This window comes from Mustelus asterias, chromosome 26, assembly GCF_964213995.1.
Source record: "Mustelus asterias chromosome 26, sMusAst1.hap1.1, whole genome shotgun sequence".
In the NCBI taxonomy this organism is placed as follows: Eukaryota; Metazoa; Chordata; class Chondrichthyes; order Carcharhiniformes; family Triakidae; genus Mustelus; species Mustelus asterias.
The window spans coordinates 31121646-31140456 of NC_135826.1; the positions used below are offsets into that span (position 1 = coordinate 31121646).

The 18811-nt window shown below is 40.0% G+C and overlaps 1 protein-coding gene across 1 annotated transcript in view; it reads left to right on the forward strand.

Moving 5' to 3' along the window:
• Positions 1-247: 247 nt before the first annotated feature.
• Positions 248-18811, forward strand: part of LOC144479694 (unconventional myosin-Vb-like) — a 118048-nt gene continuing 99484 nt past the window's right edge. The window contains 3 exon segments of the mRNA XM_078198722.1: positions 248-274; positions 9242-9352; positions 15464-15635. Of these exon segments, the coding sequence (XP_078054848.1) occupies positions 248-274; positions 9242-9352; positions 15464-15635 (310 nt within the window).

An 18811-nucleotide genomic window follows, 5' to 3' on the forward strand; every position in this document is an offset into this window, starting at 1 on the left:
TGCACACCGTTATCTAAAGTGAATGCTTCTTAACTCTAGCCCTCAAGACGGTGACAAGGAGCTTGTTGTGAACTGATTGAGGTGCCTTCCTCAGCAGGTGCTTGCCGTCACGTGCAGAGAGTTAGTGTTTGGCCGGGTAAAGGTCAGTGCCTGGGACAGGTGTAGAAAATCCAGCAACAACTCCCAGAAAAGCTTTCCTTTCACCCCAACCGCTTTGTGAGCGCATCATTGTCTCTGTAGGGACGAAATGTCTCTGGTTGAACTTTACACCAAGGTAAGTCCAGCCAACAGATTTCACTTAAAAGTGCTTAGTTTTGCCAGAATCCAAACGCTTTCGTACAACGGAACTTTTTGAGACCTGCGAACGTGCTTTAAGAGAGTTTTTTGTATTTTTAAACCGGGAGAGATTAGAATTATCTGTCGTTACAAAACACTGCTACACGTTTTATAATTTAAACAATTAGTTTCAATGTTTGGATTTTTTCATTGCCACGACTCGATTTTTCACATCACAGGTTTTAAAAAATAATTTATGCAACAGAATTTAAAACCTTGGAAGTTTAGGAAATGTATTGAAATTAAAAAAATAACGGGAGTATCGTCCAAGTAAAATCGCGTGTTTATCTATGTGTTCAATATCTACAACAAAAATCTGCACTTACACAGATCTTTTAACATATCCAATTAAGGCTAATTGACGCTATTATATTTAAAATGTGGACATTGCATACTCTTTGGAACCATGGGAGAACAAAGATAATTCATGGAGATAACTTCCTCAAGTAATGGTATATTTGGGTGTAAATGTATACTAAATGATATTTACAGTGCCTGGGGGGTTGGAAATACCTTGGGCTGGGTTTAAGGCAGTTTGGTGTTGGATTATGGGGAGGGACCCTCCTTCCTGGTGGTCATGTTGGCTGGAGTTGGTGCTTCTCATGGCAAATGGGTGAGTTGGTGTACTGAATGGATTAATTAGAATGGTCTTCATCCAGGATATCTGGTATTATCCTTTGTCTACTCAGAGATCCCATGGGAGTAATGTGTTGTCTTGCATTCAAAGATAGTTGTAGTTGCTTTTTGAGCAGCCCTTTTCTATCCACTGTGCTGGTCCAGCATGTGAGCTCAGTCATCCACAATTGAGACGGGTTCCTGGTGACCATTTGGACTGCAATTCGATGTGGCTGAATGCAGAAATGTCCAAAATATAAGGGAGACGGGTGTCCTTCTGTGTGCAGTAGTTGTTTGGTATGGGTGTGGAATTTGAGGATTTTGTGCAGGTGCGGTATAGTGTATAGTCTTATTTTTGAGTTGGCTTTCATGCAGCATGTTATAAGTAGTATTTGGCATCTGATTCCATTATGACCCCAGACCATCCCTCAGGATGTTTGTAGGTGAAATGTTCTAAGTGGCTTGAGAACACATTTGTGGACTTTTTGCCTGCCTGAGGTGCAACTGTCCAAATTGCAGAACAGTAATGGAAAACGCTACAGCATAAAATGAAGCTATTGAGTCCATTGTGCCCGTGCTAAGCCATTGACAGTTGTTCAGTTGGCCCCACTCATTGTAACCTTGCAAAATTTTCCCTTGCAAGAATATACCCAAATTACTATTGAATCTGCTTCCACCATCCTTTCAAACAGTATGTTCAAGATCAGTATTTCTGCATGACAATTGTGATATATTTTGGCAGTTTATATTCTATTTTTTGCGTCTGAAGAACAGCAGTTATTATTCAGGCTATATTATGGTTGTGCTGCTAGTTTCAACCAATCTCTTAAAGTTGGTTGGAAATGCTAAGACTTGTGCGGTTGTGATGGTATCTTGATGGTAGCACCTGAAGCAGGTAGAAAATACGTGGTAGAATGCACATGTTTGTTTTTCACTCAAGCCAAGAGTGGTGAGCAGGTTGTTCCATCTGGATGAATATGCCGGTGAGGTGGATGGACATTCATAGCTGCATGATGGCAGCAGAGTGTACCATTCATAAGATGTACTGCAGCAACTTTCGCAGGCTTCTTTGATGACACCTTCCAAACCTGTGAGCTCTATGACCTAGAAGAAGGGCAGCAGGTAATGGGAAGGCCACCCCCTCCCGTGTCGCATACTATCCTCACTTGGAACTATTTTGCCAATCCTTCACTCCTTGCTGGGTCAGAATCCTAGACATCCTTTCCTTTATAGCATTGTGCATCTAAATCGCATGGAGTGTAGTGGTTCAAGGTGGCAGCTCGCCACCACCTTAAGGGCAATTGGGAAGAGCAATAAATGCTGGCCTTAACTATGACGTTTGCATCCCGTGAATGAAAAATAATTTAGGTATTGCAGTGGATAGTCAGTTTGATGTGCAAAGTGATAAATTTCCTGTTTCCAGTGTGGACAAACCTTCTGAAGGACATGCTTTCTGTTCTTGTGTAGTTGAATTTGTAACCAGAGATTCAGCCAGATTCTTTGTTTAGGAAACGCTTGGAATTGAGGTCATGTACATCCATCTAGGAATATTGCATGGTCATTACTGTGTATAAAAGCTTTGGTTCAAGGAAGCATCCCTATGAGGACCCTAATGCAGGGAACTGATTATCTTTGAAAGGTTGGGAGAGTTGCTGCAATTACCTAAAATCAGAATTCACGAACTAATATGGTTGAATTTATTCAATTTAAGATGGGATATAACACGTTGGTTATAACATGCAACAATGACAAGTAACAAATAATCTGGATTGGGCAGAATGACTGGCATATGCAAATAGTTTTTATTTCTCCCCCTCAGTCCCTCATGTCTTTATCTTCTCAAACTATCCAAATGTTAGCATGGATCTATCCTTAAGAGTTTGCCTCTACCATCTACTGCACTGAGGCCTCCGAAATGGGCCTGAATGGTTATTGCCGAGGCCATTTTCCCCATAAAGATTTACTTCACTCTAAAACATTGTGTCCTTTATCCAAATCTTGGTGTGAAAACCTACCTTTAATGTCATTCACCTGGCATTAACTACTTAAGCTTTTGCATGTACCTTCTAAGGTTGATGATCAGTTCTTGCGTCATCCTTTCCTTATCTCCACTCAAGCTCTCCTCCATGATCGGTTCGATTCTTCTCAGATATATTCCATCACCAGCCTTCAAAGCTAACTTGCAGGTATTTCACTTATCTGTATCTGTCTCCTCCCATTTATGTCTAAATCTATTCATAAGGTCTGTTATCAAGTTATTGATAAATCACCATTTAGTGCAGTGTCCTTGTTTCTCATCAGACAGTTGAAACATGAAGATTCATTCAAGTACCTCCTATTCTATTTCTACACATGAGGTAGAGATGCTGGCGTTGGACTGGACTGGGCTGGGCACAGTAAGAAGTGTCTCAACACCAGGTTAAAGTCCAACAGATTTATTTGGAATCACGAGCTTTCGGAGCACTGCTCCGTCATCAGGTGAGTCATCACTCTGAAAGCTCGTGATTCCAAATAAACCTGTTGGACTTTAACCTGGTGTTGTGAGGCTTCTTTATTATTTCTACACACCAATTGATTTTTTTGTTTTCTACGTTTCATCAGGAACCTTAATTAAGCTAGGTTAAATGAAAAGTCTAGCATCATTTTCTAGTATGATTTTCTATCCAGCTGTGGCCTTTGTTCAGGCATCATTCCTGAAGGATGACTATTTCAGTAGCTTTGTTTCTCAGGTTCAGGTGGAACTTGCAGCAATAATCTATTTCTTTGCACATATAAATTTCTAGCAGAGGTGTGTTGATTGGTGTATCATAAGGTGAAAGCATGGGATTGTAATTTTGCCAAAACCTGTTCTTTTGCATTGCCTAGGAATTTCCATTTGATTTTGCTGAATGCCTTTTTCTCATTCAAGAGTACAAGGGTGTTGGTGCAATTGGACTGATGCACCACATAAGTCTCCTCATGCCCCTTGCCAGGTGTCACTATATGTAGATATGTTTGGACCAGCCCTAGAAAAAAGGGCGAGATTGTGTTTGGACCAGCCCTAGAGAAAAGGGCTAGATTGCTATTATCCTGGATTTTGTAGTAAGGATAATCATGAAACTTTTGGTGCTCCCCACAATGAAGGAGTAAATTGAACAACTAGTCATATGCAATTAATCACAAAGATAAGTTTCTTTTCAGTTATCCTCCTGCAGAAGCACTCAGTATCTTCCTGAGAGATTTGGCTTTCAAATACACAATATGCATGATGTTTTAGATCCTGTGCATTTGATGTACATTAAAAAGTTAGGGTTTGTCCATTCACACATTGATTTTTCATGGTGTGATTACAATTGTGAAGACTTCTTCAGAATTTAATTATTGGCATATTGAAAAATTGCTTTGGCTCCTTTTTATATTTGTCCTAACCACATTGCCCAGTTGACCACTCGTACCTCAAACTATTGGAATTGGAGTTTAAGGGTGAGGGTGTCATGTCTAGTGTGCATGCCATAATGTTCTTCTGACAATTGAGCGATGTGTTCATGAATGTTTTATACAACTCTTGAGATTTGTTCTAAGAACTTACTCAAAATGAACAGTCCAATGAGTGCTGCATATAGAGGGTTAATTGTTTATTTCTCTGGAGGCTAGGTATTGCCAATACAAAGACCCACTAAAGCCAGTGTCCTGATTTAAAGACATGTCTTTATTAACCAATGATCGAAGGGAGAGATAACATTGGTTAATCCAATGCCTCTCTAAAGAGAAGGCTCTAAGGTTACAATGCATGGATTGATCACCATTTTTCATGTCATTCTCCTGCTTTTCATTAGTTAGGATCAAATCATCTTCAATATAAATCAACCATTAATAACACTTGTCACATTCTTTAGCTGATTAATTCTACCCTCTGACATCATAGGATTTTATTAGTCCATAGATTCCAGATGCTTCCTCCCTCTATTGCTGATGCTTCTTCCTCTGTTGCTTCGTAACCCCTGATGCTTGGCTATAAAGGTCAAAGAAGGTTCCCACCAACTCCTGCTACATCACTGGCTAAACCAGACAGATGTACATTCTCATTCTGACAAGAGACCTGTCTTATCTGGATTGTGTGAAAAAACCCTATTCATAAGTAGCCTTGAGACCCTTACAGCTAGCAACTTTCATAAGAACTTGCACATTGAGGCTTCATTGTTTCCAAAGAATGTGATTCTGTCTGCTAGGGCTTCATCACATCATCCCTCGCAGCCTGCTCTTGGCTAAAGTGCACAATTACTTTCATAAAATATCAAAATACATGTTTAAATGAGAAATACTTATTCAAATCTCAATTTTTAAAAATATACCTTTGTGCAGGCAGTTTCCCTGTTAAACCGTTAGTCTGATCTGTAGCCATTTCACTTATTACTAGTATTTTATATTGCTGGTATTTCATTAGTGAATTGAATCCCTAATTTAAAATTTCTCTCCAACAAATACTTAAGCAAACACTTTCTTGGAAAATATCTTTGAAAATTTGCTGTGCTATTTTGGAGATCCCTTGTAATTTTTCTCCAACTTTTGGGTGCACATGTCACCTTAGTTGTGTCATAATGATGACTCAAAAATATTGGCAGTAATCTGATTTTACAAGATATGTTGACATGTTATCACTGGTCTTGCAGAAAATGGATGTTTCACTTTATGGTTCACTAAAATTGCTGTCTACATGATGTAGAAATATACCTTGTTGTTACTTGTCAAGTTTTTAAGGTGATGGGTGTCAGTGGAATAGTTTGATTACCTGGTTACTAATTCCATTTTGTATAACTGCTGTTTCCAAATACCGAACAAATGAATGCCTTCACTTCCACCTTTTTGAGTGCGAAATGACATGACTTAATGGAAACGAGTTATGTTTACAGTTTATTACCACCAATGTAAGCAGTGAGAATCTACAACACCTATTTGGTACCCCATGGAAATTGTCCACGTAAATTGGTATCACTTGCAGAATGTTACTTTACGGTTCCCTAATTAGCTGTTCTGTTCCTTGTTGTCAGACATTTTCTTTGGACCAAAATTACTTCCTCCTTTTAAAATGTGATCACAGGCAAGTTTAGGCACACACTGTAAGAGAGGCTGATGGGTGGAGTTTTAATTTTATCACAGTAGTCTGGGTGGACTGGCTGATCCAGAGCACAGATTGGGGAATTTTAAACATCAGGTAAACAAAGCATAAAATTGATTTCCACAATCTTTTAGATGTTGGTTTAAAAGTTTTGCCTCAAGCTAGTTTGCAAAACTGACTATATTCCCATTTAAAAATAATGAGCATGGTGCGTCTTCGTTGGCTGTGCGTGGAAGGCCTTGGATGCACAGGCACTTTTTTTAAAAAGTGGTTTTAAATGGATTTCAAAGCCACTTTCAGTGGTAGAGTAGATATTCTTAAGTGTTTGTATTTTGTGTTAAATGCTTTTTTAGCTGCCTTAATAATACTGCACCAGCTACCACTCCTAATTAAAAGCAATGAATATTTTAAAAGAGAGAAGCGAGTGTTTTATTACATTGACCAATTGTGCTAATTCACGGAGCAGTGATTAAACCTGAGTTTCAGTTCAAATTTCCACTGTATGTAACTAGTGCGATTTGTGTGCATTTGCCCCCAGGTTTATAAGCAAAAGGAAGATGAAGTTCCCTTTTTACAGCACTGTATAGCAGCAAATGACTGTAAAATTTGCTACTTTCATTTTTCTTTTGAATAGTGGTGTTGTGCTATTTCATGCTTTGAAGGAACCCATCAAAATTGGGCATTTGCTTTCCATTCCATTCTTGCCACAACAGCGTAAGACCATAAGATATAGGAACAGAATTAGGCCATTTGACCCATTGAGTCTGCTCTGCCATTCATGGCTGATAAGTTCCTCTCAATCCCATTCTCCCACTTTTCCTCCGTAACCCTTGATCCCTTTACCAATCAAGAACCTATCTATCACTGTGCTAAATGCACTCAATGATCTGGCCTCCACAGCCTTCTGTAGCAATGAATTCCATAGATTCACCACTTTCTGGCTGAAAAAATTCCTTGTCTCATTTTTATGGATTGGAATGAGGTGGACAGCATCTGAGGACTGTGAGTCAGTGAGATGTTGGTGCTGCACTGATGTTACCACCTTTGCCATCTTATTTTGTGTAGATGTCTGTTGACCTAAAGTGTTGCAATTGAGTTTGGGGGTTTTAAAAAAAAACTTGGAAGGAAAGAAGAGATCCCGCATGGTTTATGAAGAAATTGCAAGCAGGTGGTACACAAGTTAATCCTAAATAAACACAAAAATAGCATTGCTCTTCAGCCTCTCTCTTAGCTTGTGCTGCTCTGATGGGATTTTGTTGCTATGGTAACACAGCTTGGTTCTTTGTGGCAGTTGCCAAAACTGCACCACACTCCCACACACAACTTCAAAGTAATGAATGTTTAAAAATATGCTCAGTATTGTGGTTGAATCTCTAGATTGTAAAGCCAAACTTCATTCCAGTCTGGAGTACTGTACATAGTCTAGACTGGCACACAATAGTGCTGCATCGCTGTGCGGAGCCATCAGTTAGATGTGACAGGCTTGCCATCTGTTGAAATAGACATCATAAGGTCCTATAGTGTTACTCAACAAATAAGAGTTCTTGTGCATAGACCAGTATTCCTACTTGACCCTTTTTTTAATAGTACTGATTATCTTATTCCTGTGGGCAGTGTGTGTGCAAATGACTGCAGTAATTATTGTCCTTGAACATTAATCTGTTTTGTGTGATGGCTTTTGAGAGAAGTGTTACATAAAAGCAAGTACTTTCATTCATGCATCAGCACCATTTTTAACATTAATGCCAGCACTGTATTTTGCTTATCGCTGAACTATTAGTGCACTCTCTTCCTTTTTCAGATTTTTCCCTTTGGGGACTCCATGTAAGTGCTGGTATGCTCACGGGACCTGCCAAATGTGGCCTTTGAAAGGATGGCATCCATCCAAGGGAAACAATGCTCTGAATTTGGGAAACGTTATTAGTGTTGGCTATAGAAAACATAAGCTAATATGTCAACAGCACACCGAACGCTTGGATCAAACGGGCACAATTCTGATAGTGTTTCAATTCTTTTTGGGTCAACATTTTGGACCATAGTTTGGTCACAAGTCTTGCTCAGTGATTTCAATGAACTCTGCAAGTGTCATTTGATTATAGAATCCCTACAGTGCAGAAGAAGACCATTCAGCCCGTCGAGTTTACACTGACAACAATCCCACCCAGGCCCTATCCCCATAACCTCTCATATTTACCCCGCTAATCCTTCTAACCTACGCATCCTGGGACACTAAGGGGCAATTTAGCATGGCCAATCAACCTAACCTGCACATCTTTGGACTGTGGGAGAACCAGAGCACCTGGAGAACACTCACGCAGACATGGGGATTATATTATGGAAGTAGTTAATAATCGTAACAAATTTTTTCATGTGTAACTGAGTTTTGACAGTTCAGTTTTTTTAAATCAAATCTAAGAAAATTTTGTGCAAAATGTTAAACCATTGCAAAATAACAGGTCACACATTCCATGAAACAAAATGAAATTTAATGAATCCATTGCCAAAAGGAGAGCCTCATTGGGGATATTGAAATATGAAGCATACGGGGTGGATAGAGGGGGAAGATAAAAACTTGGCTAGAATTTGGGAAAACCTCCAGGCTAAAATTGATATGAATGGGAAGGTCAACATTGATGCTTAGTTAATTATATACTGGGTTTCATTGGGCCAAGTTTTGCTCTGTTATATCACTGTATTAATCAGCTATTTTTAATAAAAGCAGTGGAATTTTATGAATTGCATTTTGAGAATTTATCCTGGACATTCATAAATTGTAATTTAAACTAAGGCTAGTGTGTGTATATGATGCAACAAATCTCCATTTGGTGGGGGCGGGGGGGGGGGGGTGGAAGGAAGAGAGCGTTGCATCAAGAAGCTTCTGACTTAATTGAAGATGTTACCATTGCTGAATTCAGCATCAAGGTTGTTGTTTTGTAGGTTGGCGTCTGTATTTTTTTAGTTAACTATTCTCACAAGTAGGCTTGCATTAACACTGCAGTGAAGTTACTGTCAAAATCCCCGATAGTATGCAGTAGAGTTTGCACACTGCTGCTATTTGTAGCATGGATTAGGGAGGAAGTGTCATGACAGTAGTATTTCTTTTGCTTCAAAGTAGTATGTACTTAAGTTGCATTGATCTGACTGAGTAAATTTTTTTTCCCAAAATTATACTCTTGACATTGTCTTTTTTTTTAGTTGACCAAAGTATGGATTCCTGATGCTGAGGAGGTGTGGAAGGCAGCTGAACTGATTAAAGATTTCAAGGAAGAGGATCACACCCTTTACCTCAAACTGGAAGATGGAACTGTAAGTTTTAACCAGTGTAATATTCCTTAGGTTTGAGAAAGCCACTGCAGCAGATGTTGCAGATTTGTTTCAGATTTCTGTATTTTGTTTTCTATCAATTGTTTGTAATATTGAATATATTATAGTCTAATTCCTATTTCTGAATGGGTTTTCTCAAATCATTTGTATTTATTAATATAGCATCCTTTTAACACCAAAGCATAACTTCTCAGGGATGTGTTTTTATAATGACATTTCTTTTAACTGCAATGGTTAAATTTTGAGTAGTAGCTTTACATCTATCTATCAAAATCTCCCTTCCAAATCTGGATAAATGCACTATGCTTGGGACTGGTCCTATTATTGTTAGCGTAACACCAATTACTTGCATACTTCAGTTCTATGTCTTTGCTTCTATCCTGTTCATACCGAGTAGAAATCCAGTAAAGGCATTGTACATACAGTTTATAATACAAAATATTAACAGATCACTTGTGGCATTGCTCATGGTGAGTTATAGGTTTTTTCTTTTGGTGGGGGGGTTGAGGCGAGAGGGGAAGAGCAGGTCTACTAGCCTTGTAGAGGGAAGAATCGGAAAACTATTTTACACCTTCCGTCTCATTTTTCCAATTGTTTAGTCTCCTGCTGACTTGATGGTAAATCCATGAGATAGTGACTCGCATCTTGCTGCTGAGACTGAATGTACACATCAGAAGCACAAGTGGAATGTGTGTCTGTTTGCACACATCGCTGTCACATTTGCTGACTTGTTAATTTTTTGGGTGGAGGTGCTGTTTGTTAATTCAAAGTTTGATTTTTTTTTAAAATTCCATTTCCTTAATCATCAATGGCTTAAAGACTTTTGTAACTCGGCCCCTTTGCCTCATTGCTGAAAACTGGATGGCACAGTGGTTAGCACTGCTGCCTCACAGCACCAGGGACCCGTGTTTGATTTCTGGCTTGGGTCACTGTCTGTGCAGAATCTGTACGTTCTCCCTGTGGGTTTCCTCCCACCGTCCGAAAGATGTGCTGGTTAGGTGCATTGGCCATGCTAAATTCTCCCTCAATGTACCCGAACAGGTGCCGGAATGTGGTGGCTAAGGGGTTTCATTGCAGTGTTAATGTAAGCCTACTTGTGACACTGATAAATAAAACAAAACCACTGGTCTTCATAATAATCATTAATGGAAAACAAGGAACCCATAATTGCACTGCTGCTGGTCAGATGTTTGTGAGCAATCACAATGGCAGTCACCATTTTTAACATGCTTACACAATTCACTTTGCTCAAAGCCTTGTTATGGACAAGGGAACAAAAAAAAATCCTCAAGGATGAGACCTTTCTATCTTTCCAGACAGTGTCCAGTTAGGTACGGGAAAATTCTTAATCTGCACATGCCGAATGTACAATTCTAGTTCTAAGATGAGACTTTAACATAGACTTCTGAGGCAGGCTTTGATGTAAAACATAATTTTAAAGGATTAAAACAAGACAGTTTAATGACAATATTTAATCATTGTTAGTAAATGTCTGATTTTAGAGCAGCCCCCCCCCCCTCCTAAACTCCCCTTCCCTTTAAGATGTTCTAGCTTTGGGTCATCTGTCTGAATAACTTTTTTTTGGTTTTTATACAACACTCCTGTGAAGTGCATTGGAACACTTTATTATGCTGAAGGCACTATATTAATACTTGTTACATCTGCACCTGTGTTTTGTTACAGGGTGGTGGGCAGAGGAGCGAGGCACTCAATTTTCTTTTTATTTTGTAAAGTTGAGCCTTTGTGTGACTGCCAGATGTTACAATCAAATGTTGGCCCGTTCAGGGTTTGTGCAGTCACATTGAGTTTCCACTCTAACTTGGCTTTTCTATTATAAAAGATCGCCAAAATAAGATTTTGATACTACATACGTCCCATGTGCAAGGTTTTTAATTTATAGATGCATGTTCCTGTAACTAGGGCAATGATTTATTTTTGCACAAGTAGTGGAAGAAGTTAATATCATAACTTTTTATTTGCATATCGACAGAGGTTCAGGATTTCTGAATATTTGATACAGAAATGACTAATGGTATGCAGGTTAGATTTGTGAATTTCCTATGTTCATGTGAGATGTTGGTTTGAAGACACAATTGACCCTTTAGTTTAAAAGATTCTGGGGCAGCATTGTTACCTGGCTATGGGGGAAAAAAATACATCACATTAAACACTGCCCTCTAGTGGGGGTTTGGATTTGTTGCTGTGCCTGTTCAAGCAACAGGGAAAATGTTCAATGCAGAACTTTCTTTCCAAATGTTTGCATTTGTGGATATTGATACTGCTATGTAGCAGTTTTTCCATAATGTTAAGCAGCAAAAAACATTCAAACTGGTAGCGGGGAGTACGACATCAGAGAATTCTGGCCATGATCTTGTTTCTTCATATTTATAGAACTGTTCCTATAGTATTTTTTTTTAAAGTTTGTTTTAGTATCGCCAACAGGCTTAACACTGCAATGAAGTTACTGTGAATGTCCCCTAATTGTCACACTCCAGCACCTGTTTGGGTACACCTGAGGGAGAATTTAGTATGGCCAGCACATCTTTTGGACTGTGGGAGGAAACCGCAAGACCTCAAGAAAACCCATGCGGACATGGGGAGAACGTGCAAACTTCGTACAGTCACCCAATTCTGTGATGATGGCTGTGTTCATGTGTATCTGAGACACCAAGATGTGGACTGATATGACTATAATGAATACCCTCCTAGCAAGAAAAGTAACAGTTGTCCAAAGAAGCTGACAACTTGTACCTTCAGGGTTCAGCAGGCACACTTCAGCTTTCTCTCACTTGAAGGTTGGATGGGTATTCCAAATGGTGACAATTGCGGCATTTCAAGAGGATTCTAGAAGCATGGAAAAATTTAACTTTTTCCATCTTTAAATTTTCCACGTTCAGCATTTTTGTATTTTGCAATTGGGTTTTTTTGAAAAAGGAACATTTGGGTTCATCAACTATCACTTGCCTAAAGTTAACATAATCACTCCTCAGTTGTCTAAATCTCTCTGCCAAGTTCACAAATGCACTCCACCCCAGTTCAGATTACTGCTACTCTCTCTCTGCACCTCCTTGTTAAGTACTCCTGCTCTATTTTCGTGTTCAACTACTGAGGATGGAATGAATTTTTCCAACTGAGTTTGCACTGACACTGCTTTCCCACTTGCTTGATTGCTACTGGGGTATTTGTTTCTCCACAAGCAACTTCTCTCCTATTCTTCACTCTCTCCCAAATTCTCCTTTTGCCTGTTGCATGCATTTAACTTCACTTTCTTATCTTGTCCCTAAAACCCATGTTATGATCCCAGTTGATGATGGAACCCTGGATCAAAAATCCACTCGCATGAATGCCAATTCATTTTTAACAACAAAATCAAAATCAAAAACATGAACAATTTGACTCTAATACAAAGCTCCTTCACTCCCACCTCACAAACATACACAGACTTTAAGGATAATTCTGATTACAAAATGTATCTAGTGTTATAATGTTCTCAGTAAATAACCAGTTTTTGTAAATGGGTGAACTGTGGTTAAACACATTCCATTCTGAAACCAAGTGACAGATGCCAACCAATCTAGTTACTGTGGATTTCTTCTCCAATCTCCCCAGATGACTATCACATGAGTGTTTCCAAACGCCACTCAACTGTTTTAGCAAGAATCCATTTCCAGGATTTCCAATTCTCAGTATTCCTCTGCCTTGAATTGCTACATGCTTTCAAGCTTCCACACAATCTCTCGGGTGTCCAGCCACCAACAAAACTCTTACTGCTTCAGATGTCTGCCTTCTCACTAGCCAACTCCACCAGGTCTGCACTTTCCAACTCTGTCTTTAACTTCAATGAACAGTACTGTGTTCACATTCCAATTCCTTTTGTCCCTTTTGATGTCAATATTCCTGGGATCTGTCTTTTCATTCTCCGGTTTCTAGAACTAGCTGTTCTTTGGTTTCTGGGACTCTCTTTCTTTACATTACGCCATTGTCCTGCTTTCCTCTTCTGCTTCTGGCAGAGCTGTTTCCCTCTAGGCAGAGCTGTACCTCTCTGGTTAAGCTCCAACTGCCTTGGGTCCAACAGCTCAGTTTTCATTTAAGCTCTTGTTTAGTTTTCACATAAAGTTCAGATGATCCCAATGGTGCAGCACAGGCAGGCTGAAGAAGAAAGAGACTAGATCTGGAAGTTGAAAAGTTGCTGCAGCTGTTAGTTGGTGGATCTACACCATCCAAACCCTCAGCAGCAGAGTTGAGGAAGTTCTGCAGACGTGTGCCATTTTTGGTGTCAAGATTTAGCCCATGCAATTTGGGTTGGTTTTGAGGGTTGGTATTGGTTGAGGATCAGGCTAAACTCTGGAAGAACTGAAATTCTTTGAGAAGAATATGAAGGACTTTGATGGAGTTTAACCTATCTGCTGAGTGAATTGCCGAGTCAATTAGTACTTGGAACATAGAACATTACAGCGCAGTACAGGCCCTTTGACCCTCGATGTTGCGCCGACCTGTGAAACCAATCTAAAGCCCATCTACACTATTCCAATATCATCCATATGTTTATCCAATGACTATTTAAATACCCTTAATGTTGGCAAGTCCACTACTGTTGCAGGCAGGGCATTCCACGCCCTTGCTACACTGAGTAAAGAACCTACCTCTGACATCTGTCCTATATCTTTCACCCCTCAATTTAAAGCTATGTCCCCTCATGCTAGCCTTCACCATCTGAGGAAAAAGGCTCTCACTGTCCACCCTATCTAATCCTCTGATCATCTTGTATGCCTCTATTAAGTCACCTTTTAACCTTCTTCTCTCTAATGAAAACAGCCTAGAGTCCCTCAGCCTTTCCTCATAAGACCTTCTCACCATACCAGGCAACATTCTGGTAAATCTCCTCTGCACCCTTTCCAATGCTTCCACATCCTTCCTATAATGCGGCGACCAGAACTGTACGCAATACTCCAAGTGCGGCTGTACCAGAGTTTTGTATAGCTGCAACATGACCTCATGGCTCCGAAACTCAATTCCTCTACCAATAAAAGCTAACACACCATACACCTTCTTAACAACCCTATCAACCTGGGTGCCAACTTTCAGGGATCTATGCACATGGACACCGAGATCTCTCTGCTCATCCACGCTACCAAGTATCTTGCCATTAGCCGAGTACTCTGTATTCCTGTTACTCCTTCCAAAGTGAATCACCTCACACTTTTCCACATTAAACTCCATTTGCCACCTCTCAGCCCAGCTCTGCAGCTTATCTATGACCCTCTGTAACCTGCCACTTCCCTCCGCACTGTCTACAACTCCACCGACTTTAGTGTCATCCGCAAATTTACTAACCCATCCTTCCAGGTCATTTATAAAAATGACAAACAGCAGTGGCCCCAAAACAGATCCTTGCGGTACACCACTAGTAACTGAACTCCAGGATGAACATTTCCCATCAACCGCCACCCTCTGTCTTCTTACAGCTCGCCAATTTCTGATTCAAACCGCTAAATCACCCTCAATCCCATGCCTCCGTATTTTCTGCAATAGCCTTACCTTGGGGAACCTTATCAAACGCTTTACTGAAATCCATATACACCACATCAACTGCTTTACCCTCATCCACCTCTTTGATCACCTTCTCAAAGAAAAGAAAGTAGGATCTGTTTTGGTTGTATCTGCCATTAAGGGGCAATTCATAGTTTATAATCAACGTAATTTGCCTGTTAATTCATATTTAACTTGTGTTGATTCTGAGTGTTAGGATATAGGGGCTTACCCAAGGTGGTATTTAGTGTTTGATTATTGAATAGTAAAGAACCTATTATTCTAAATCGTGGAATTTTTTGGTTTCATTCTTTCAGTAAACAGTTGGAATTTTGTATTTTTTAAAAAGAATACTACCTCAACCAATAAAGATCAAAATATAACAAGTAGTCAAAGTGTTGTCGTCTGACTTCATTGCACATGAACAGCCTCCTCCCCCCCCCCCCCCCCCCCCCCATCACTCTGAAAAGCTGAAATTACAAGAACTAACGAGGAACCTTTTGGGGAAGGAGTTTTCTTTTCAAAGGTATATGTTATAATGTTGGGTAATTCTCTTTGTTGTAGAATATTGAGTATCGCATTAATGAAAAAACTGAAGAATTACCGTATCTGCGGAATCCTGACATTCTAATGGGTGAAAATGACTTGACGGCACTCAGCTACCTGCATGAACCTGCAGTGCTTCATAACTTGAAAGTGAGATTTTTGGAGTCCAACAATATTTATACATATTGTGGTAAGTTGACTTGTTCAGCATCTGTTAAACCTGTGGTTTAAAATCATACTTTTTGTGTAAAAGCAAATTCTCCATCTATTTCACCATGTTGATATTCAAAATGTGTGCTCATCACCTTTCCTGCATTGAGTTGCTTCAGTCTGGAATTCATAGAACCCCTACCATGCAGAAGGAGGCCATTCAGCCCAACTCTCTGACACAGCACACTTATCCCTGAAATCCCATGTATTAATCCCCCTAACCCACGCATCTTGGGACACTAAAGGGCAATTTAGCTTGGCCAGTGGACCTAACCTGCACATCTTTGTCCATTTCTCCTGATGCTTTAGTGGAGTTGGTGTTTACTGGTCTTTACATTTTATTCCATGAGGTAATAAATCAGTGTGCAATAGTAACTTGTTTACCCTTAGTTCCCCTAATTATCTTTATTTATTCTTAACGAACTTTTTCCCCTTCCTAAGGGTATGGTGACTTGTGTTGGACACTGTTCCATGGCTGAGGGAGACCCTTTAGATACTTGTGAAATATGATTTTTAATTTTTATTTGGGTTTAGTGTACTTCTGGTCTTTGTCTCCAAGTTAGCAGGATGGAATTAATAAGCAATTCCAAAAAGTCCGTAGAACCAGCTGAAGAATGTTAGTGCATCTGCCCCTTTTTTAGAGTTTTTAAATTTAAAAGCTGATCCTGTCCACTCAAGGCATTTCCATGTTAAAAATCACCCATGTTTTATCACATTAACTACTAACGTTAGCACTTTGTAGCAGCAATATTCATAAGGTTATAATTGTAGATCATTAGAGGGACCTGCTTCAGCAGCGTTCATCATGAATATTCAATAGATAATGGTCAGAAGCCAGATATAAATGCTTGGTCCAAAGAACAAAGAAAATTGCAGCGCAGGAACAGGCTCTTCAGCCCTCCAAGCCTGCACCAACCATGCTGCCCAACTGAACTAAAATCCCCTACCCTTCCGGGGACCATATCTCTCCATTCCCAATCCTATTCATGCATTTGTCAAGAAGTCCCTCAAAAGTCACTATATAGTATCTGCTTCCACTACCTCCCCTGGCAGCGGGTTCCAGGCATCCACCACCGTGTTTTTAAATCTTATTTTGTACATCTCCTTTAAATCTTGCCCCTTGCACCTTAAACCTATGCCCCCTAGCAATTGACTCTTCTACCCTGGGGAAAGCACTTCTGACAATCCACTCTGTCCATGCCCCTCGGCCTCTGTCATTCCAGTGGGAACAAACCAGTTTCTCCAACCTTTCCTCGTAGATAATGGCATAGTAAGAAGTCTCACAACACCAGGTTAAAGTTCAACAGGTTTATTTGCCCTCCATACCAGGCAACATCCTGGTAAATCTTTTCTGTACCCTCTCAAGCCTCCACATTCCTCTGATAGTGTGGTGACCAGAATTGAACGCTATATTCCAAGTGTGGCCTAACTAAGGGTCTATAAAGCTGCAACATGACTTGCCAAATTTTAAACTCAATGTCCTGGCTGATGAAGGCAAGCATGCCATATGCCTTCTTGACTACCTTCTCCACTTGTGTTGCCACTTTCAGTGACTTGTGTACTTGTACACCCAGATCTCTCTGCCTATTAATACCCTTAAGGGTTCTGCCATTTACTGTATATTTCCCATCTATATTAGACCTTCTGAAATGTTGGTATATTCACCTCTAAATGAGGTAGTATAGGTCCCAATCCAAAACTGAAAATTATAATCCATGCTAACATGACAATTTAATGTCTTATCCAAAACACACTACCTCCAGCAAATCTCTGAAGACCACTTGTCACCACCCAAAACTGTTAAACATTGTCCTTTTGCCCATGCATGTCAAGTGGCTGCTGGCTTTCACCAGGTGAATGTCCCTTTTAAAGCCATGGACATGTCAATGCTTTATAGTGAATGAAGTATAGTCACTGTTGTAGAGCAGCAACTTCTGCAGATAATATGCATTAAACTAGTGTAAATGACACAGCATTTAACTGGTTATCCCGATTCTAAATCTTGCCATGATTTAACCACTGCATCAATATAAACGTGCAAAACAAATGACTTTTTGGGAAAAATGCCTCTGCTGAAAAACCACAGGCAAAACCTTGGAGCGTTCTCCCATTCCACTATGCTGCTTTTTTTAGCCCAGTGGGCCAGGAGACTAAGCGGTGTGCAATATGCACTGGGCGTCCAGGCCTCCACGCATCTCCCAGCGCAGAATTTCAGGTGCTGTCAGCTCCGTGCCAGAAATTGGCACGGAGCTGCCTAATATATGCAGCAAGTAATGTTAATGCAATTTAAATCCTATTAGCAGGCCTGGGACTAAAATCTCTGGGCCTGCTAGTGTCCCCCTCCCCCTGCCAGGAATGGTTCACTCCAGCGGGGTTGACTATAGCTCCCCACCTGCTTTGGGTGGGGGTGCGCCCACCAGCATGGGGCAGAGTCTGAGGGGTAGATCGGTTTTGGGGGGGTCCTAGATATGCCCAACCCATTGCGACGGTATTAGTTAACATATTATCCAGATTGTTGGATGGCGTCATTGGCATATCAGGATGCTATAAATTAACAATGCAATCATTAAAAAGTCAAGTGTCAACTTTTCCTCTTGCACTTATCAAGATAATTTGCAAGAATACCAAAATGTAAAGGGAACAAGAATTTACACTTTTTATGGAAGAGAGTGCTGATTGACTTGCCAAATGGATTCTGAGTTTCCATGGAGAATGCACCAGTTAACTGATGACTGCCAGTTAACTGCCAAGCTTCGTTTAAATTCAAACCGAGCAGATGAACTCTGGTTTAGGTATTGCCCAATGTTTAATTTCAGTTTTGTTTTAAAAAGATGGAGTAACTACACTCTGCAAAGAAAGAATTCAACAAATATTCACAATGCACATTTTTAGGTTCAAGGCACCTGTGACTTGAAGGGGAAAGGAAACATTGAATTTGAATGGAAGGTGACAATTCTGACACATTCAATGAATAATGTAATAAATAAATAATGAATAATATGGAGTATTGTCCAATTGTTGGGTGCATCACATCATAAACCAGAGCAGATTCCGAGGAAAGCATAAAGATGGTTAAGCCTTTATTTTCAGTGGAAAAATTGAACTTCAGTTTAAGATTATTCCACCTTTACACTATATAAAAATGAATTTGTAAAC